At 37.8% G+C, this 22,645-nt stretch overlaps 1 protein-coding gene and 1 long non-coding RNA gene across 2 annotated transcripts; one reads left to right on the top strand and one right to left on the bottom strand.

Annotated features, from left to right (window-relative positions):
* Nucleotides 1-11,065: 11,065 nt before the first annotated feature.
* On the bottom strand, nt 11,066-13,356 carry LOC131902579 (uncharacterized). The gene is made up of 2 exons (XR_009377094.1): nt 12,902-13,356; nt 11,066-11,417 (listed from the first exon to the last, which is right to left on the bottom strand). It is a non-coding gene; the product is annotated as an uncharacterized LOC131902579 (long non-coding RNA).
* Nucleotides 13,357-19,238: 5,882 nt separating this feature from the next.
* Nucleotides 19,239-20,189, top strand: LOC131901844 (vomeronasal type-1 receptor 4-like). The gene has a single exon (XM_059252938.1). The coding sequence runs from the start codon at nt 19,248-19,250 to the stop codon at nt 20,187-20,189; it is 942 nt and encodes a 313-aa protein (XP_059108921.1). The 5' UTR covers nt 19,239-19,247.
* Nucleotides 20,190-22,645: the final 2,456 nt, after the last annotated feature.

The following is a 22,645-nucleotide window of genomic DNA, read 5'->3' as shown; positions in this document are numbered from 1 at the left end:
CTTTTACATATGCATGTGTGTTTTAAAGTTATTTAAATTATTTTAGGTAAGTTCATGTACTTTAACATTGTAACAGTTGATTCATTTTTTTCAGTTACATTTTAATAGCGTTCATTTATTATCTCATTGGATCAATGATTCTAGAAGACTGTATGAATATTTTATGAAATCAAATCATACATCATATCAACAGGTGAAGTGCTTATTTATGTGTATATTCTCATATCTCTACCCCTCCATCCAGGATGATCCTTGTCCCTATAGTTACACATTCAAATTTAGCACAAGAGTAAAATATTTGTTATACAGGTTCTGCATTATTTCCTTGCTATGTACCTTATTTAGTAAGGCGCAATCCACATCAGTGGAAAGTATTCCTTATTCTCTGAAGTTGTTCCTTCACCCATGGACCACCATGCCCTGCACTAATCAGCACTATCAGAAGATATTGATGGATTCTAAAATAGCTATCCTCACTGAGTTGAGTCTGTACATACAAAATACATGCTGTGACTATTTAAAATGAGAAGACATAGAATAGACTGGATACTGAGACACACATGATGGTCATACAGCTAGTGACATTTATTTAACTCCCAATTCTTCTGAGTCTAATGAAATCAGCATTAAATTCAGCCAACTAGAATATGGGGATTATTTTCCTCATACAGACTGTCATTGGCATCATAGGGAATTCCTCCCTCCTTTGTCTACATCTTCCTTCTACTCACTGGGTATCACTTGAGACCCTTAGATTTGATTCTAAGTCAAGCGGTTCTGCCCAACTTCACTGTTTTATGTATTTATACTGTATTTCTACACATTATATATTTCTACACTTCCACGTAGTATAACGTTCTCAGTATATTTACAAGTTCAAATCTTAATGCAAGAAGAAAATGTTTGTTCGCAGTTCCTGCGTCTTGTTCTCTCCATGTAACATATCTGCGAATTAGGAACCCATGTTAGTACAAGAATCTTCCCTCTCCCTTGAAGGCATTCCTTCAGCAATGGACCACAGTAATGTGGACTAATTTACCCTAACTATAGATACTAAGGTATTCTAAAATACCAGTCTTCATTGAGTTGAGTCTATATACAAAAGAAATATTCCAATATTAAAAGTGAGAACACAGAGAATAGATTAGCTCCTGATAGAAGTATGATGATCATACAGTTATTATAATTTGTTTGATTTCTTCAATCTTTTGGCTCTATTAAAATCAGTATCCTCTTGGTGATGATAAAACGTATTCTGTGAATTTAAATATGAGGATTATTTGCCTCATACACACAGTCATTAGCATTATGGGAAAGTCTTCCCACATCCTTCTGTACATCTTACCTTTGCTCACTGGACACCACTTGAGACCTATAGATTTGGTTGTTTGTAATTATTTTTGGCCAACTTAATGGTTTTATTTTCTAAAAGTATACCACAGACATTGATAACATTTGGATGGACATATTTCATGAATGTCCATGAAATGAATGTTTCTATTTGTGGTCCACAGCTGAAGGAATGCCTTCTAGGGAGAGGGAAGCTTTTTGTACTGACATGGGTTCCTACATAGCAGATATGCTACATGTTAAGGGCAAGTCGCAGAACCTGTGCAACAAACATTTTCTTCTTGCATTAAAGTTTGAACCTCTAAATATAAGGACAAGGTTATACTCGGGGAAAGGGAAAATATAAGGTTGACAGTGTGGTATTACGTATGATTCAATTTCATGAAATATTCACACAATCCCATAGAATTTTGATCCCATCATAAAATTGAACAATTTTAAAATGTAAAAGAAAAATTAGTCAAATAAACTCTTTCATTTTTAATGTATATGAACTTACCATTAATAATTCAAATAACTTAAGACACACAGCATACGTAAGAGCAACAATTTGTAATGAGAACTAGTAAACCATTGCCCACAATCATATTTGCAAATTACGGCTGTTAATAATTTGTTATATACTCTTTGTGAATGTTGTTAACAAAATGTTTGCAAATAATCCAAAAGAAAATAAAAGAACATGAGCCTAAATAATTCAAAAAATAATAAATCCATGTGAATTATAATTTAAAAGAAATACCTACTTCTATTTCTCTTCAGAGAAATAGAATAGAAACAGAAAGCATTGATAGCTCTTTGTCACGTACCAAGAAAATAACATCAAAACATCATCCCTTCCCAAAATGGTGTTGAATATAAAGATAAAAAAAAACTTGTTCAAGGTCATGTTAAAACTTTTTTTCATAATTAAGAAACTTGAAAAGCTCTAGATCATGGAACTGAGAGTGAAGTCACCTCAGAAGAATTGGTTTGTCATGTCAGAGCATTCATATGCGTAATCACCTTCCTTTCTTGTCATCAGGACATTTCAGCCTGTGAGATGTGCCTTTTTTCAATCAGAAGGGTGACACAGTATTGAAAAGATAATTGAAGATGCAGAGAAAAATAAAGTCAAATGACATAAACAAAGCTGAAAAGAAAACTGAGAGGAAGGAAAAGAGTGGGGGGCATGGAGGAGGCATACTCTGAAATGATGATGAATAAATACAGATGACTCAGGAGAGGGATTTTATGTTTGTTAAAAAACCTATTCTGAGAGTAACCTGGAATCATAAAATTGTGAACTGGACTTACTCTGCTGATAATTCACGACACAAATTCACAATGTGTAAGACTCAGGATTTCTGCTGATCACTGTTATTTGTGCAGAGCCAGAGAGATGAGCAACATCAATGTCATGGCCTCACATAGGATGGAAACCTGCTCACCCAGCAGGGTACTGGGTTGAAATAATGTTTCAAGGATAGCAAAGAGTAACATCGCTAGCAGAACGAAAATAAAACCACATTGCCCAAATTGGGTTGCAAACCAACATAATGTTTAATTCTAACACTGGCATGTTAAAATCCCTCCTTAGATTCTTTATTTCCATACCCCCACTTCTACCATATAACCTTTAACAATCTGTGTCTTTATGTAATCCTTTTTCTTCTTTTACATGGAAAACTGAATGAGCTTTCTTGACCTATGCATGAATGCTATTTTTTTTCCTTTCAAGCAAGATAAATTGTAAAAATAAAATTGCAGAATCCCTTGAGCTCACATATTCTCCTTAAATCTTAATACGAAGGAAAGAAAAAAATCAGAAGCAGGAACACATACCAGCAACCCCTATTCAGGCACAGGTGACTTCTGTGACTTCATCTATAGCTTATCTTCTCTATCATAACTCCATCCAGGTCTTAGCTATGAAATCTTAGTGTGGATGAGGTGATAATGCCATTGTTAATCTTGGATAAATGAGAACAATTTTTAGCAGGATTCTAACAAGGAAGATAAGAAAGATGCTGTTCTGACCGTGTGCAGGGACCAAATTAGTAATATGACAGGAATTTTCTAAAAGATACCCATCCAGCAACTCATCTCTCTTTCCAAAACCATCTGTCCCTCGGTCTGTGCCTCCTCTCCCTCTATCTGTGTGTGTGTGTCCCTGTTCACAGTACTATACGCAAAGTCACAGGCTATTATTATAATTCTAAGACACAAAGACTTACAGTTTCATTTGCTTAAGGGATTAGAGTTTCTTGCACACAGTTGAACCAGATCAAACTTTCTCTGCAACTGAAGTGTGTGCACTGAGTGGCCATGAAGGCTTAGGACTCAGTGCAATGTCATATTTCATACACAGTTATTCCATATTTTGGAATTTGTGCCATGCCTGTGATTCTGCTTGTTGTGACTGGTATCTTTATGAATCAATTTGAACAACTGTGAGAAATATTCAATGTCTGTATTTTTTTTTGGCAAGAGGGCTATGTTTTGTTCGCAGTCAGCAGACAGATAATATCAGATTTCACAAATATATACAAAAGACACAAAGGACCTGCAGATGATGGTTTAGATCATCCATGGAAACTGATGAGGGATATTTTCAAAGCTTAAGCACAAGTGTGAAAAGCACACTACACACACACACACACATACACACACACACACACACACACACACACACACACACACACACACAAGACTTGAATACACTAACTTCAAGTCTGAATATGCCTATTCTGTAGCAATCAAAATACTGTGACCCCAGGGGAACAGGAAAAAAGCAGAGTGCTAGAGAGGTCCCCAGAAATCCACAAAGATACCTCCACTATAGACCACTGGCAATGGTCAAGAGAGTGCCTGAGCTGACCTGCTCTGATGATTGGATGGCCGAACACCCTGGCTGTCATGATAGAACTCTCATCCAGTGTCTGATGGAACCAGATGCAGAGATCCATGGCTCAGACCCAGGTGGAGCTCTGGGAGTCCAGTTGGTGAGAGTGGGGAGGGATTGTATGAGCCAGAGATGTTGAGACCATGGTTGGAGGAAGCACAGGGACAAATAACCAAACTAGTGGAAGTGCATGAACTGTGAACCAATGGCTGAGGAACCCCCATGGAACTGGACCAGGCCCTCTGGATAAGTTGATTAGCTTGAATTGTTTGGGAGGCCCCCAGGCAGTGGAGCCAGGACCTGTCCTTGGTGCATGGGCTGGCTTTTTGGAGCCTGGGGCCTCTGCTTGGACACTTTGCTCAGCCTTGGTATAGGGAGGAGGGGACTGGACCTGCCTAGGCTGAGTCTGCCAGGCTGGGCTGACTCCCCATGGGAGACTTTGCTTTGGAGGAGGTGAGAGTGGGGGGTGGGTTGGGTGGAAGAGCTGGGGGGTGGGAGGAGGGAGGAATCTGTGGCTGATATGTGAAATTAAGTTAATTATAAAATAAAAATACTATAAAAACACTGTGACTAGAATGAATAATAGAAAATTTGTAATTTCCATAAACAATTTTTGTATGATATTAGAAGTATTAGATTAAAATTTATCACATCAAATACCTACCTTTCAATGATTGGTATCCAGGCACTGCCTTTTGGATTGCTGTATGCAAATGTGGAATGCAGCCTCCAATATAGGATTGGTATTAAATGGTCTCACCTCCTCAGTGGGAAATGATCATCATTTCCCCTACAAGCTCACTGACAGCATCTGTATGGGAATGGAAGATTATCTGCAGAGGTGACTGTGAACTTTGAAAGTTCCCAACTGCTACTATCAATGATCAATAATAATGCTAGTCAGGAGATGCAGAACTAGTTTCCTGAGATACAATCTCAAAATTCATAATAATCACACACAGTTGAAAAACAGCTCAGGGAGGGTCTCATGAGTGATACAGGAAGTTGAGCACAGGCCTCTGCCTGAGTTTTAATTACCTTAGTATTTTGGGATGGGGTTAATTTTGAGAATGCTAAGTACAAGCTGTCTTTCTTCAGATTACTGGAGTCACACCATCCAAGATCCCTACTGGCCAGCGAAGAATTGTATAATCAGGGAGGCTTCCAAGGTGTCTGTCTGCCATGGAGATAGTTTAATATGCTTTTAGAATAATGACTTTATGAAATGGGATTTCTTATTGAAAGAAGGGAACATTGTTAAATGAATTGTGGAAACCTTGCAGCTGTAGGTTGTAGAGACAGCTTTTGTGAAATAGAAACAATAAAGCAATGGTTACCTGAGATGTGAGTGTTTCATTGCATCTTGGCAAGAATCATGCTTGAAGAAGGTTATAAAATTAAAAGGATCAGTTTATAGCTCAGTTTGACATAAGAAGGAAGAATAGTAGGAACAGCAGGAACATGGGTAGGAGAAGAAGGAGGAGGAGGAGAAAGAGGAGGAGGAGGAGGAGGAGGAGGAAGAGAAAAAGAAAAAGAAAAAGAAGAAGGAGAAGGAGAAGGAGAAGGAATGAGGGAAAGAACACAGTTCTGATACAGGTCTTCCAACACTAGTTTCACAAGAATTGGAACCTCATGCCTCATAAGAGTACTAAGATTTGGTTTCTGCTAGGAAAGAACAGACAAACACTGGTAACAGCATATGTTAGCCCCTCAAGGCACACTAGTGTTCAGGCCCCTCCTCTGAGGACCTCCAACTTCGAGGTTGGACCCACAGAAGACTCTAACTTCCCTAAAGGCTAGAACCAGCACCAGCTATACAGAGTAAAAAGACCAAACTCTGGACAAAAAATCCCAATTCCCATCTTAGAAACCTGTGCCCTCCCCCAAAGAAACCTTGTATAAACTCTACTTTCTGCTCAGTTCTCTGCTTTTTCTCACTGAGACAGAGGCAGCCATCATCTTGTTTTTTTTTTTTTACTCCCATTAAATCTCGTGTGTGAGGTTCATTGCATATGGTGTGACTTTGTGGTGTTCCTTGGCTATCAACTTCCAGGACACCTTTCTATCCTTGCTGTAATGCTTACAACTTAGTTACATTTAATGTCCTGAAGCTCACAATCTTCTGGATTCCAGGCACAGTACAACATCTGGCCTTCAGGGGTCACCCACAGAAGAATATGGTGATGATTATGAGTGGGTAAACAGTCAGAACTGGGTAGACAAAAATTCTGAATGCATCCCAGCAGAGTTACTCTTTTCAATACCACAATATCTGTCCCTAAAGGACACAGCCAGGCCACCTTCTCTTGCAACAATGATATTAGCAACATTGACTTCTGGACAAGATATTACTTGGATTACACTCACCAAAACTCTCCTGGCAGCATTATTAGATGTGTCCTATAGAACCCCCAGGCTGCTGAGGTCATGGATCTTGAAAGAGAATCGACTCCTGCTTTTGTGTAACAGTTTCCTCTGTGACTGAAAACTTCTATCTTTTGAGGAGGCTCCTTAAGCAGTGTCTCAGAGTTTCTTCTGCTGTGAAGAGTCCCCATGACTAACAGAACTCTTGAAAAAGAAAAAAAATAACTTGGACTGGCTTACAGGTTCAGAGTTTTAGTCCATTATCATCATGTTTCCTACAGGCAGACATGGTGTTAGAGATTGAGCCAAGTTCCACTTATGATTTTCATGATGCACTTGTCTTTGAACCACTTCTGCTCCATAAATAACACCTCACTCATAATTCCTTAATTAAACCCAATAAAAATAAAAGTTCATCAAGTTAAACTTTAGTGGTATCCATAATTTGGTCTTCCATGGCATATCTATCTGGTGTGAGTACAAATGTATGCAGTACTTCCCCAGAAAAAAATTTTGTTACACTATACAACTGATACTTTGTTAGACCATCATAATCCCTTACTAAGTCTTATCTTTAGACCCACTGATAAATATAGGTAACTCACCTCATCCAAGAAGCATCTTTGTTCCTCAAATGAGATCACCACAGAAAACAACAACTGAACACAATTCAGTGATTAAAAAATTGTGGAAAGCCTAGTTCCAGTGGCTACATTTATATCACAGGTCCTGCATCTAAGATTTAAGGACATCACAGAAAAGGGTTGCAAAAGATTGTAAAAAAAAAAGAATACCAGAAAGTCTGCTGTGAGGCTGTGTCCCCCAGAAATCATGGTATAAATAAGATCTGAACAATGGCAATATCAATAGACATGGTAATGTGGAAGGGAGAAGCTCTCATGAAGCCATACCCCTGGACAAGGAACTACAGGCTACTGATAACTACACAAAGTGGAAGAATTAGCCTCTCTAAGATGTAGAGAAGCCGGGCGGTGGTGGCGCACGCCTTTAATCCCAGCACTCGGGAGGCAGAGCCAGGCGGATCTCTGTGAGTTCGAGGCCAGCCTGGGCTACCAAGTGAGTTCCAGGAAAGGCGCAAAGCTACACAGAGAAACCCTGTCTCGAAAAACAAAAACAAAAAAAAACAAAAAAAAACAACAACAAAAAAAAGATGTAGAGAAAAGGGTCCAGCCAAAGGATCCCACCCTATATCAGAAACCAGAGCCAGTGAAAGAAACACATCCTAGGTCTGAGACATGAGCCAATGAAAGAAACAATTAGCCCTGAGCTCAGAACCTAAGAAACACACCCTGACTCTGAAACAAGAATCAAGAAACAAACTTTGTCCCTGGAATCAGGGCCAGTGAAAGAAATACACCTAGGTCCTTAAAATAGAGCCAAAAAGCTAAAAATGGCCAGTGAAAGAAAAATAATTTGGCCCTAAATCCAGAACTAAATCTGCTGCTGACCAAGGAAACCAACCAATCTCTGAGCAGAAAAACTAACCAATCCCTGAGCAGAAAATCTTCTCCCTGGAAAAAAACCATGCCTGAGAAGCCCCATACAAGTCCCTGTGCATGTTCAGTTGTTGGCTGTTTTTTCCCACCCTGGCAAAGATAGCCACTCTACTGGACTCCTCCTTCTCAATTAATTTCTTTCTTAAAGTCTTGGGTGAAGGTCTTCATTGGCCAGTGTAGAACAGAAGAACCTCCCTAAGGCATTCCCTTAGTGGGACTGAGCAGAAATAACCTTGCTAAGACATTCCCTTAGGGGACAGAGGAGAAAAAAAGTAACAGCTTTTAGCCTAAGAAGGAGGAGATGGCTACATTTCTGCAAGGTTTTCCCCTTAACAGAGTGAAGCAGAAGAAGAACATCTTAGACTGGGAAAAAGAAGCAGATTTCTGCTGGGAAGCCCCCTTAAGTCTGCAACCACTCCCTCTAGGACAGGAGGAGAATTGTTACATCCTGCAGGAAGACCATTGCACACCTCACCCAGGCTTCAGATATAGATTGATTTCTGAAAAAGTCAGGATACCTATTCCTCCGTAGCTGTCCTATTGCAGCTCCAGCCTCCAGAGCTGTCCTGTTGCAGCTCCAGGTATAGCTTGACTTCCCAATAAGCCAGGGTTCCTTTCTCTTGGGTGCTGTAACACTTGCATCAGGGACAAGCCTCCTAAATGATTGTCTAATAGAAAGTGATCAACCATGGAGCCATATACACATAAATAACAAAATATTCTTAGGAGCATATAAGTATATTGTTTATACTTATAAACAATAGTAATTGGGGAAGAAGAAACAATCAATTTTTGAATGACGGGGCATATAAAGAGTTGGATAAAGGTAACTTAAGTCTGGAGCAGGAGAAGGAAGAGAGGAAGTGACAAAATTATTTTGTAGTTCAAATGCATTAAAAACGTTCAAGACCAAATGATATTAATATGTTTATCTAAGATTAAAGCACATTTGATCTATGTAGTTTTTGTCTTCAATTTGGGTCTATTGTTCAAAAATAGATGATAATTTTAACTAATTCAGATAGAGAGTTATTAAGTAGATAAAAACATATGATACTATAAGCCTTTTTGAAACATTTTAGAATATTTGAAAATATGTGACATTTTTCAAAATCAAATACTAAGATGCAATTCTATTTATTAGTGTTGAAATTAAATGTGACAGGAGAATCAGGTGTTCATTACTGTATCCATAAGCAGTGTCTTTCATAAGCCATGCTCTTGATATTCCTCATGAACTCACTAATAGAGAATTTTGCTCTGTAAAGTAGTATATAAAAATTGCGCATAATAGGGATTGTACCATCTTTATTAATTTTTTATCTGTTTTATATAATTATTTTATGTGCTTGGGGAGAAAATCATATGGTGTGTGTGTACATGTGTGTCTGTGTGTATATGTGTGTGTGTGTATGTGTGTTGTAACAAAAATTAAAGAGAGATGAATAATTTGAGGAAGATTGAGGTGTGTCCATGGGAAGGAGTTGGGGGAGAAAACTGAAAATGGAAATAATACAATTATATTTACATTTCAAAAGTAAAAAGAAAATTTAAAAATTTAAAAATTTTGCTTCCTGACATATTTTTCATAGTTCTCATTATATTTTCATACCATCATTATACAGTCCATTTGTATTACATTGCGCTAAGTGTTATAATGATATACACTATTCATTTTTTACTACATTTTTTAAACTCCTATTTATTTGTATAATCTCAAATTTGACTGATTATTACACTCTGAGTGCTCTAGAATATATCAGGGTAGGGGTCTGAAAGTTAAGAAATAAACTGAAGATAACCAAGAACAATATCCATAGCCTGAAATGTTTAGGGGTGTATAGTCCATAGATGGTTAGACCTTATTGCAGACTATACCATGTACCTGAATTCTGGAAAATGGAGAAATCAATCTGGAATCTTTAAATCTGCTGGATAGTTTTCACAGAGATAGAAGTAATCATATATAGTACCCATATGTGAGCCCTAAGAGCTATAGCAACTACAAACCTGGTGCAATAGTGTCATGAACATCATGGGAGTAACCAACCACTTGATTGAATTGAAGACCCAAATCACAAGATGTAACCCTTGCCAAGCACCATTACCACGGACAAGAATATGTGATTAGAAAGTTACATAGAATCTAGGGAAGAATGTAATATTATTATTCTAATAAATGAACATATTAATAAACTGCCCAATAATCTCATTTTACTGGCAGATTACTCTGTCTCTCAACACTCATAAGAAAAGTTTGGATTTTTTTTGCAGTCTATTGTGTTTAACACAGAGGCCCACAGTAATTTCAGATGCTGAGAATAAGAAACTCTGGAAGACCCAGCTAAAAATGGCACATCCGTATCACACCCTTTCACTTCAATACTCAGGATTCATCACAGATGAAAAGGCAGAAAGAGTGTAAGAAACAGAAGTTATTATGATTCTAAGTAAACAATTTTTTCCTAGACAGAACAGAGCGCTCACTTGCACAAGTGAACACAAGTTAGGGCAGTATGCACTTAAACTGCACATGATTAAGTTAGAAAAAAATCCCAGAAAGAGTTGATGTGCTTAGGTAGTCCCTCTCCTAGATGAAGAGCTGTTGGCCACAGAAGGCTTTCGGAAAACAAAGTGTCTTATTTCATTAAGGATTATACCTTTGAAAGTCTACCCATGATTTCATAGATGCCCCTACACTAGGCAAATATTATAATCATTAAGTATACTCAGTGTTTTTTTCTTTTGTTGGTTTTGCTTTTTTTAAAGAACACATGACATATAGAGGGATTATTGGTGAGCAATAAGATTTTGAAAGAAAATAATGTAGGGTGGGCTTGACTAAATACATATGTGTATGTGTAATACTCAAATAAACCTTTAAGTAGGAAATATTCTAAATTAAATAAAATAAGCTGTTTTGTGTTGGAAGAAATCAGAGAAACTTGAATTTGATAGGACATAGAAACTTCTGTAATTTTCTCATGAAGATGACCTCAAAGTCTCCAGCAATTTCCATAACCCCAGTCAACCTTCATGGATGATGAAAACTCAGCGCTTCTACAAAACACCCTGTCTCTTTGAAGATATTCACAAAAAAAACTTAATTGTCTTTGTTAATTAGCAACTGGAAAATTTTGGTCTCCCAAAGCCAGGGCTGTCATTCCTACTGGAAGTAAAATGTTAATTGCAGTTCTGGAGGGAGGTGAGGTCAGAGTCAAAGACTTCTACCTCAGGCTGGAGCTGACTCTCACACAGCCCTGATTATTAAGAGTCAGGATCTGCCCAATGAACCAACCATCCTGCAGAGACAAAGAGCCAGGTGAGTACTTTGTATTTCAGTCTGAGCAGCAGATTTAGCAAAAAAGAGAGGGCAAACTAAGTGTTCATGTCTGGCAATGGGGTCCTGGGACAGAAACAAATCTATGGAACAGACAGATAATGCAGAAGAATAATTCCATATCAAAGAAGTTAGCCAAAATATAGGCACGTCTAACCTTATGCCAGTCCCCATTGGTTCTTACTGTAATACAAGTCTCTGACTGAGAGTGACTGTAGGTGACAACAGGGTATTGAATTCCATCTGTGAGTGTGCTAAAAGATTATAGTAGGATATCAGCATGATAATTTATCTTCCTCTACATGATGTGTAGATTCTTTGAAGTAGGATTATTATAGTTGAACTTAGGAAAGTTCTATGCCCATAGTAATCATTTAAATGGAAATGTAAAAATCACACAACCCTGGAAGATATAGCATATGAATCTGTTTCTGGACTATAGGGTATTCTTGTGTTACACTACATTTAGAGGTTAGAGAGTCAGTGAGTCTGTATAAAATGACCAGTGGTATACTGACTGGTTTGAAACTTCCTTCATGAACTTGGGAAGGTAATACTGAAGGGAACTTAGGAGATGCGTGCTGATAGTATGAGTATCAGCAAAGACAGCCAGGAATAAAATGTGTTTTGGGCTGGGTGGTGGTGGCACATGCCTTTAATCCCAGCACTCAGGAGGCAGAGCCAGGCGGATCTCTGTGAGTTTGAGGCCAGCCTGGGCTACCAAGTGAGTTCCAGGAAAGGCGCAAAGCTACACAGAAAAAACCTGTCTCGAAAAAAAAATGTGTTTTGGGTAATATCCCCTGGTTGATTCATACTGTAATGTTAATCACAAAGCCCTGACATAAATTTCCTCACTGTTTTATCCTTGTTGATAATGGAATATATAAAGGTTATGTCCCATGCCAGCCCAGGACTCTACTCATCAGCTATGTTTGTGTTCACACTTACCTTTTTTATTTGAGATTGAAAAATGTTTAATGTCTCACATTATTCAGAATGCTTGTAATGCATCTCACATGTATCTTCTCTATTTGAGTGTATTACAAATTTTATTACAACAAATTTATCAATATAAGCAGCAGTAAATACATACAGAATTTTAAAGGCAACATTTCAGTAATTTAATTTTCTTCTCATGCTATTTCAGCATACGTTAGTCTCCCAAATTGCATCTTACACAGAGTAATGGTGTTCGCAATTCATTTTAGTTACCACTATAGCCTTTGCTTCTCATTAAAAACAATGCATATTTCCAGTAGCATCTTAGATATCAGATATATCTTGTGGTTGTGAAATTGCAAGACAGAACATCTGTCACCATAGACCATGATTAGAACACTGCATTTTATTAAAACATCCAAAGCCTTAGTTACAGCTGGCATTTGCCTATGAAATAAATATATATTTCAAAATGAAAACCTATTTTAAAGATATTTAATTACTTACTTCATTTTGTGTGTATGAATGTTTTTCCAGCACATATATATGTGCACTATGAGACTACAGTCACTGTAGAGGCAGACATAGCTTGTCAGAACCCCCCAGGATTAAATTTTTAGTCAGTTGGTGAGCCTCCATGTGGAAGCTGAGATCCAAGCCCAGGTCTACTACAATAATATAAAGTATTATCTATGACTGAGCCATCTTTCTCTGGTACCCCTAAGTAAAATTCTTGCCTCAAAATGCATACAATAAAATATCAATAACGTTAAAAACATGCCATAAGTGGAACACAAACTACATAAAAAACCAGCAGTGTGATAGAAAATGTGTCTCATGGCTTCTTGATTAGGGACTCAGTTGACTCTGTTTACATCACATTAGCCATGTTCTAGAACTTCCAGCGTGCACTCTGACACAAACAACTTTTAGATTTTAAAGAGTCGCATACCCTTTCTGTTTCTAAGTTCAGGTTTTAACAGGGGTCCTAAAGCTACTGTCAACATCTGACAGTTATCAAACTCAAAGAGGGTATTAAACTAACAGGAAGGTATTGACATAAATTTTTACAGCTATGGACAATTTATACTCTTACCTAACAAAAAATAGCACCTGCCATTTCTTATAATGTTTAGGAGTGAGTACAGATGAAGCAGTAGAGTACAGCCATGAATTATAACCTGTAATCCACAGAAACGGAAAGATCTAAGATTAAGTATGAACGTAGGGTCCTTATCATTGCCCAGTACATAAAGTGGTAAAAATCAGGGAATACTTTGTATGTGGACTGCTTACATTGTGGAGTCTTCTGAACTAGGAAGGAAGGCATCTCTCATAACCTGGCTCATTGGGTCATGAAAATGGGCCTGATGTGATAAATGTGAAAGCTCTGGAAGCCAAGAAATTGAGGAATGCAATTTACCACCTCTTCTTGAGAGAAAACGTGCACATATGAATCAATAAGATAAGTAAGTCTCTGACTGACTTTTATGCATCACTAGGGACATGGTGTCATTTATGGCTGATATCTCAGTGACTATAAGGAAATGAAAGGTAGTAGAAGATGGTCAGGTATGATTGAGGGAACTGAACACCTGAGATGTGCTTTTGTTGTCCAGTTCATTGAGTGGAATAGGACTGTTTAGGGAGGAGTGAAATCAGCACTTGTATTGGACTTTAAGTCTCTGTTGATTCTCAACATGAGACATCATCAGATAAGAAATACTGTAGGATTTGAATGATATGGATTGATATACATTCAATACAAATAAATCTTTTTCAAAAAATATTTTTGCCATTATACATTTAACACAACAAAATAAATGATGTGAATACTTACCAGTAAGAATATTGGATTTCTGTGCATGTGACCAGTGTAACCACAACACAGCTTTGTGTGTTGATGTTATAGCTGTGAAATCAAACACCCATTTAAGAACTGAGCTGAGGGACCTCACAGATCTGAACTCATGAGTGCTCTCACACTGTGGTAGATGGTGGTCATTGTTTGTTTTCGTTAAAATTTCATCCTAGTTTACTCTACTGAATGCAGGTGGATAGGCAAGTGCTGAACTCTCAACAGGTTATATATATATATATATATATATATATATATATATATATATATATGTATATGTGTGTGTGTGTGTGTGTGTGTGTGTGTGTGTGTGTGTGTATGTATCTTATCATTGCCATTCAAGGAGTTTCAAAAGCCAAAAAGCCACAGCAGCTCTTACCATAATGCATCTTGCCAATAATTTAATTTTTTTGCCATCTTCACAGATATGAAAGAATTGTTCCACCAGTATAATCCTCTGGGGAATATGCCTGCTGTCGTCTCAGTAAGAACAACAATTCCAAGTAGAAGGTTTTTAAACATTTTTCTAGGATTGTTGGATTTTCACTTATGTCCTCTTTTACAGGGCATATTATAAACAATGTCATATTTCCTGTGTATATACTATTGTCAGGTGAACCAGCAAAAACATAAACAGCATGATTTCCATAGTGTTCTAAGGAATATTTTCATAACTTAGTTACTTTTGCTTGCATGCATGATCATGCTTTCTTTATTCAAAGGTGACTTTTCTCATTCTGTTGTTTTCCTCTTGTAAGCTTTGTTTTCTTCAGTTACAAGAAATCGAGCAATTTATGAAAATATGTTTCTTTGCAAATTCTGTGCAGTTTCAGCCTCATAGCATTTCTGATCCCTGTTGGTCACTTGTGCTGGAGTAGAGAGATAGCTTCTTTCATAACTCGTGTTTCCATCCTCCTCCTTCACAGTAACTGCTGTCTCCTGAGAACTCTGTGCTATTCTTCATTTTCCTTTCCATGTAACTACCCACCTGTATTGTAAAAGACACACTATGTCCTCATTTGTCTTCTCCCAAATGCCTGCCTCAGCCTCAGCTGTGTGCTTCTTCTGATTTCCATAGCAGTTCTAGATCTTTCTATTCATCATCCTTGTAGCATTACTGGCACTGAGTTTGGGTTCTTAGATCTTCCTCTTGGATTTGCTTAGTCACCTGCAAATGGTGCTTGACTTAATGGTTCCACTGACTGTTTGATACCAGATGATGCACAACTTCTTTTTCCTGTGGGATATCAGCAATATTGTGATCTTCCTGTACAGTAAAATATCCATATACTTCCTACAATCTACGGAACCATCAGTGTACACATTGGACTTTGTCTTTGGTCCATGGTCTCTGCCAGTGCACACTCATTTGCTGGTCTGTAGCAGTCATGCAATCACCCCCAATAACAATGTCACAGAATTCCTCCAGGCTGGCACTGTCATGTAAAAGTCTATTTTGTGATTATCCCTTAATTGATCATGGAGTGCCACTGGGCACTTGTTGGTGTTCTACAGGTTGAAATTCCCATGATTGTTACTGGATGGAGTTAAAAGCAAATTTAATTGTGTGGTTATTCTTAAAAGTGGGGATACTGGTACCCAATGAGATTCCCTCTTCCAGGTTAGGATGGTCTTTGGTGTTTTTGGCATTCATGTTGAGACTTCAATAGTGCTGCTTTCTTTCCATATCTAAGAGGTGGAGTCTCACAGCAGTTGTCTGTTCCTCTGGCTCTTACAATGTTTTTGCTTCCTCTACTTCAGTGTTTCCTGAGTCTTGAGTGAAGGCTGTGCATTGTAGGCAGACCAACTGTTACTTGGTACCACACCATCACTTGTTTTCTAGGTTTTGATCAGTTGTATTTTTGGGGGAGGAGGAGTTTTTCTTCTTTGAAGGGAAGTTTCTTTTTTGAGAGGTGAGAGCTACAGCAAGGAAGGATTTCTGAGAAGAGGAGAAAATAGTCTTCACAAGGGAGGAACCCCTAATTGGTTATCCAGTAACAGATGACGAACCCTGAAATCAAGTACATACAAGTGACGTTACACACACACACACACACACACACACACACACACACACACACACACATACACACACACACACATGTCCAAATATATTTATGTAACAACAATTAAAAGAAAACTCCAGAGGTCATGAATTTGAGAGGAACCTAGTGCGTGGGTACATGGAAGGGGTTAGAGGAAAGAAAAGGACAATGTTAAAACTATATTTTATTTAAAAAAAAAACAAAGAGAGGGAACTACAGACTATGAAAAGTATTTACATTTTTAATACAAATTAAATTATAATTATAAAATGTGCTTCTTCTCAGCATAATTAAATACTGAATGGAGTTTGGAAAGACAAAATGAAAACTGATGTGTAGAGTTACATTTGCTCAACTTAAGCAGATATAACCCATTTTAAAACATTTGTAGTGGGACATTCACAGATATTGCAACAATGTGAAATCCATAGATCATCCACAAGCACACTCATTTTTGGTATTTTCAGTATTTTCTTCCTTAATTCTATAATTTTTTTGCTTTTTTTTATTCTCAGTATTTTATTAGCTTATAAAGTAGCACTTTTCGTACGGTATTTTCTTACTAAGTGTTTTGATTGGCCCAAAGCCTCTCATTCCTCCATTTCTCTGCCCTCATCTCAGCTTATACTATCCAATTTCTATTATGCTTTCTTTTGCTTCCAAAAATACATATATTGAATTACCCTCCCCATCCCATCCCTGGACCCTCTAATAGACATTGTAATGTTTCCTGGACTGCACATACACTTACCTTTATATAAACACACATTTCCAAAAATTAGATGTTATGAAATCACACATGGGACAGACAGTACTGCTGTGGGATGGTCTGTATGTCAAATTGCTCTGGTTGGTCAATAAATAAAACACTGATTGGCCAGTGGCCAGGCAGGAAGTATAGGCGGGACTAACAGAGAGGAGAATAGAGAGAACAGAAAGGCAGAGGGAGACAATGCCATCTGCCGCCATGACAAGCAGCATGTGAAGATGCCAGTAAGCCACGAGCCACATGGCAAGGTATAGATTTATAGAAATGGATTAATTTAAGATGTAAGAACAGTTAGCAGGAAGCCTGGCATGGCCATACAGTTTGTAAGCAATATAAGTCTCTGGGTTTACTTGGTTGGGTCTGAGCAGCTGTGGGACTGGCGGTAGACAGAGATTTGTCCTGACTGTGGGTCAGGCGGGAAAACTCTAGCTACACAGTGCTCTCTGTATTTATTAACTTGGAATATGTTACTTAATAGAGTAGTCATTTTCTTCTCCAGCCATTTCCTAGGGTGTTCTACATTGCCAGTGAATGGGGAACTGGATCCTGTAAGTATCTGATAGTTCTTAAGGTCTCATCTAGTATCCCAACTATGTTTAAACTTCTTCAGATCCCACGCCTCACTGCCAGTTCTTCCCCAGTTCTTGATGGTCCAGCTGATGGTCCTTACTTAGCTAATGATTGTGAAGGGCAACAGTGCTGTCCTTGGAAATGTTTGGTACAGCCTGGTGCTAATTCAAAGATGCTACTGTCTGCTTCTGCAAGGGAACCTCCCTTGATTAGAGAAGGTTTTGCAGAAACCTTCCTTCATAGGAACAGTGTATGGTTTCCTGAGTGTTTCCTCCTACTGCACTGATGGGCTGTCTAACCTACTGCCTTCCTTCCTCTCAATTGCACTCTAGACTTAAGAGCAGTACATGATTATTCCAGACACAGTTTCAAAGAAACATGAATCATTACCCCTGTAGCTATCATTTATCAGATATTATCTTTATCTGTGATACTTTTCCAGGCATATTTTGCCTATGTTGGTTCTTTTGTACATTTGTGAGATTTCATCATAGTGGATGTCCCCACCTCTCTAACAGCCCTGACCTGAGTGTGCACACATGCATGTGTTGTCTACGTGCTGGGAATTTTCATAAGGTATAGCTCTTAATACCATGTAAATTGTCACTTGAGCCATCATCAAATAGGTTTTGTGTTCTTAATAATTTTTTCTTATGTATGACAACTATGGGGATGAGATATAAAGACCATCCAGGAACATCAAAGTCAAACTGAGAGTCTGTCTTAAGTTACATTCCTTGAAAAGAAACACTTCTCACATAGTTGCCTCAAGTGCATTTTACAGGGAGCATTAAAAAGCAAAAAAAAAAAAAAGAACAAACAAAACAAAATCAGAAAAACTATATCTTATTTGGCAATTACCAGGTGGAAGTAAAGCAAGCATTCAGTTTAACCCAATACAAAGCCATGCAGTTACCTGCACATTTTGAACCCCAATTTTTAGAATATTGTTGAGTACTTTCCCAAGATACTATTCATGAATTGAGTAGGGAAAGGAGGGTCAGTTTCAGGTTAAGCCAAAAAAGACTCTACCTTAGACAAAATGGGGGAAACTTTGCCCTGCCACAAGACCATCGATACATTCTGATTGGCATTACAAATTTCTCATTACTTGTATTTTAATTTTAAGTAAGCTATACAATAAGAATTGAGATATTTAAGTTATGTGGTCTTTATTGAAGTTGTCTTCTTTTACGTAATGTCTAGAAAATATCAGTATTTTCTGGAATCATTTTTGTTCATATGGGCTGGCACTTTTCATTCTTTCTCACAAGTCAACATCATATTGTTCCAGATGCTGCAATTTTTTATGAAAGTTAATGGTTCTTCTTCAATCAATGTGTGCATTCTGAGCTATTGAGTGATCTCTTAGTAACATACACAGAAAGTGACTACTTCAATCAAAACTTTTGGGATAGATCTTTTTGTGTGGTCTAGGCTAGCCTTGAATTCCTGAGTTTAAAGGGCCCTCTGTTTAAGCTTATGAGTAGCTCAGTGGTTAATGGTGTCCTTTTTTTTCTTTTACCACAAGTGATGATCATTTGTGATTATTCATTTTGACCAGAGATGTAGCAAGGAGACAACATAAAGGAAGTTGTTCTGAATTACAGAATGGACTTCTGGATTCTTGCAATCAGAATTATTTTCTTATCACAAACTACAATTGGAATTCTGGGGAATTTCATTCCTATATTCTACTATCTAGTCCTTTACTACAGAGAATGCACATTAAAGCCTACAGATTTGATTCTCATGCACCTAATGGCAGCCAATGCCTTGATCATTCTCTCTGCAGGAGTATCTCATACAATGGCAGCTTTTGGGTTTAAACAGTTCTTGAATGAATTTGGATGCAGGCTCCTACTATTCATTCAAGCATTTGGCCGTAGTGTGTCCATTGGCATCACCTGTCTCTTAAGTGTTTTCCAGTCCATGGTCATCAGACCCAGGGAATCCTGTTGGAAGGATCATAAAGTCAAAACTGTAAATCACATTGGATGCTCCATTTCCCTCCATTGGATCTTCTTCATGTTCATAAATTTCATTTTCTTTGTGTACCCATTTATCAAACTTAATAGCAAAAACGTGACAAGAAAACGAGATTTTGGGTTCTGCTCTATTGTAGGGCGTGATGAAATCAGTGACTCTCTCTATGTAGTATTGCTGGTGTGTCCTGAAGTCTTCTTTGCTGTTCTCATTGCCTTGTTCAGTGGCTCCATGATTGTCTTTCTGTACAGACACAAGAAGAGGGTTCAACACATCCACAGTTCTCATGGTTCCAGCAGAATTTCTCCTGAGTCCAGAGCCACCCAAAACATCCTGGTCCTGGTGTCTACCTTTTTGTTTTTTTATACACTCTCCTCCATCTTACGAGGCTGCATTGCTCTTTTGCATAATCACAATTGGTGGCTGGTGAACATCACTCCGCTCACTTCTCTGTGTTTTCCATCTTTTGGACCCTTTATTCTTATGAATCATTATTCCATTCTGTCCAGGCTTACTTTGATATGGATCAGGAATAAAAATAATTTAATCTTATTTAAAGTACATTAATGATGATATGTTCTATGGGATATACAGTTTTTTACTTAAATATCATCCCCAGAATGTCAATACAGAAAGTTAAATAGATAGTGTCTTGTCTTTCTAAGATGAACCAAAATGAGCATGAGAGTTTTGTAAGTTGGTTGAATTAGTAGCCTACATGAATCTCATAGCTACTAGATTATCACCTTGCCTACCTTACAAACACACGAGCTAGGCAACCAGCTAATAAAACCAATCAAATTGCACTTCTTGGAGCTTTCATCCTGTTGGGGCATCTTCACTGCTTGATGATTTCACAGACACTTTGATTGACCTACACCCTAACTACAAGGAAGACTCAAACCATGGCTGTCCATAAGCTTGTGCTCCTTGAGACCCTGCTCCATCCACAACTACTTCCTCCTGTACTGGCAACAGAAAGCATCTTCAGCCTTATATTCATCAATAGATCGCTTGCAGTTGTTCTACAGAAAGATCTGTTGAGTCGTTCTGAACATCCACAGAGTTTGAAAGACGCCTTTCTGTCTTTGTTTTCTCTTTCACTGATTTGAGTAGTATTGATGTTACTTCTTAAAATTCCTTTCAGAATTCTGATCCGGTTCCATGGGAATGTGAGTTCTTTTTATTTGAATCACTTTTTTTTAATTACTACTTCAATCTCTCATAAATTATCATATTTTTATCAATTTATGTCCAGGTTCACTCTTATCTTCCCCAGGTTGTTTGAGTGTTTGTTTATATGCCAAAGCCTAAGCTGTCTTTATCACTTTGGCTCTGTAGTGTAATTTGACATTATTTTCTGATTTTCTAGCGTGTTTTTACCCTTTAGGATTGTCTTATCTACTTGTGTTGTTTTGTGGCTGTATACTAATAGAGATAGTTTATTCTCTACCTGTAAATTATGACACCAGAACTTTGATAGACATTGCACATAAGTTTTTAAAAAAATGCATTTTTCCTTATATTGAAGATAGATTATTTTTTGTCATGTAATATCTTTTGATTGTGGTTCCCCTCCCTCTAGTTCTTCCAGTTCTTTCTCACTGTCCCTCCCATCTAGATCTACTTATTTTCTGTTTCTCATTAAAACAAAACAAAACAAAACAAATTTCAACTGGGCAGTGGTGGTGCACACCTCTAATCCCAGCATTTGGAAAGCAAAGGTAGGCAGATCTCAGTGAGTTCCATGCCAGGAAGGTCTACAGATTGAGTTTGGGGACATCCAGAATTACATAGAGAAACCCTGTATCAAAAAAAGAAGAAAGAAAAAACAAGCTTCTATAGCATCATAATAATAATATAATAATATAATATAATATAATATATAATATAATAATATAATATAATAAATATAAAACCAAGCTAATACACTAGAGGTAGAGAAGATGAACACACAGAAGAAAAACATCCAAAGAGAAGGCATAAGAATCAGAGACCTATTTGTTTCTACACTCAGGAATCCCACAAAGCAAAAAAACCAAAAGCTATAAAGTATACTCAGATACCTGGTTCAGACCCATGCAGGTCATGTGCATTCTTCTTAAGTCTCTGTGAGTTATTGTGAGCTTTTATATTTTTGGGGTCCTCCATCTCCTGTGGCCCTTATACTTTTTCCATCTCCTCTTTAATAGGGTGTCATGAGTCCTGACAGTAAAAAATTGCTAGAAACTTCCCATTTAGGAGTGAATGATCCAAAGTCTCCCTCTCTCTCTCTCTCTCTCTCTCTCTCTCTCTCTCTCTCTCTCTCTCTCTCTCTCTCTCCATTATGTCTGGAGGTTGATCTCTGTATTTGTTTCCCTCTGCTGCAGGAGAAAGCTACTCCTGATGGCTGAGCAAGTCACTGATCCATGATAATATCAAAATGTCATTAGGAGACACTCCTTTGCTAAGTTTCTTTGAACCAGTATTATTTGTTTTGACCCTATGTCCCTGGGCTATCTAGTTTCTGGTTTGGGCATTCCAATCAAAGGTGTGTATAGGTTCCATCTCATACAGTGGGCCTTAAGTTAAATGTGATATTGGTTGGTTACTCCCCATGCTTTCTGCCACCATTGCCCTAGAATATTTGAAAGACAGGGCACCATTGTTGCTTGAAGAGTTTATGGCTAGCTTGGTACTCCCTTTTCTCTTTTAGTAGCCTTCAGAGGAACTTCCTGTATCAAGGAAGCTAGAACATAAGGGTGAAGTCTCTATATATGCAGTAGCTCAACTTCTCCTTTTTCAGAATGATGTGGCCTTGCCATAATTTTGTGGAGAAAAACCTATATTCTTGGCAACATCTTGGATTGTTTGGAGATTCCTGTGGGATCCATTTGGCAAAAAACTCAAATATATGTATGCAAATCATGATATTGGACATTTTATTTGGTGAAAAGAGATGTCCATTTGGTACTCTTTCTTCCCATTATTTGGAAATTTCAGTTATATCACCTTCATACACGTGTGTGTGTGTGTGTGTGTGT

This window comes from Peromyscus eremicus, chromosome 1, assembly GCF_949786415.1.
Source record: "Peromyscus eremicus chromosome 1, PerEre_H2_v1, whole genome shotgun sequence".
In the NCBI taxonomy this organism is placed as follows: Eukaryota; Metazoa; Chordata; class Mammalia; order Rodentia; family Cricetidae; genus Peromyscus; species Peromyscus eremicus.
This window is presented reverse-complemented; position numbering and strand designations above follow the sequence as displayed.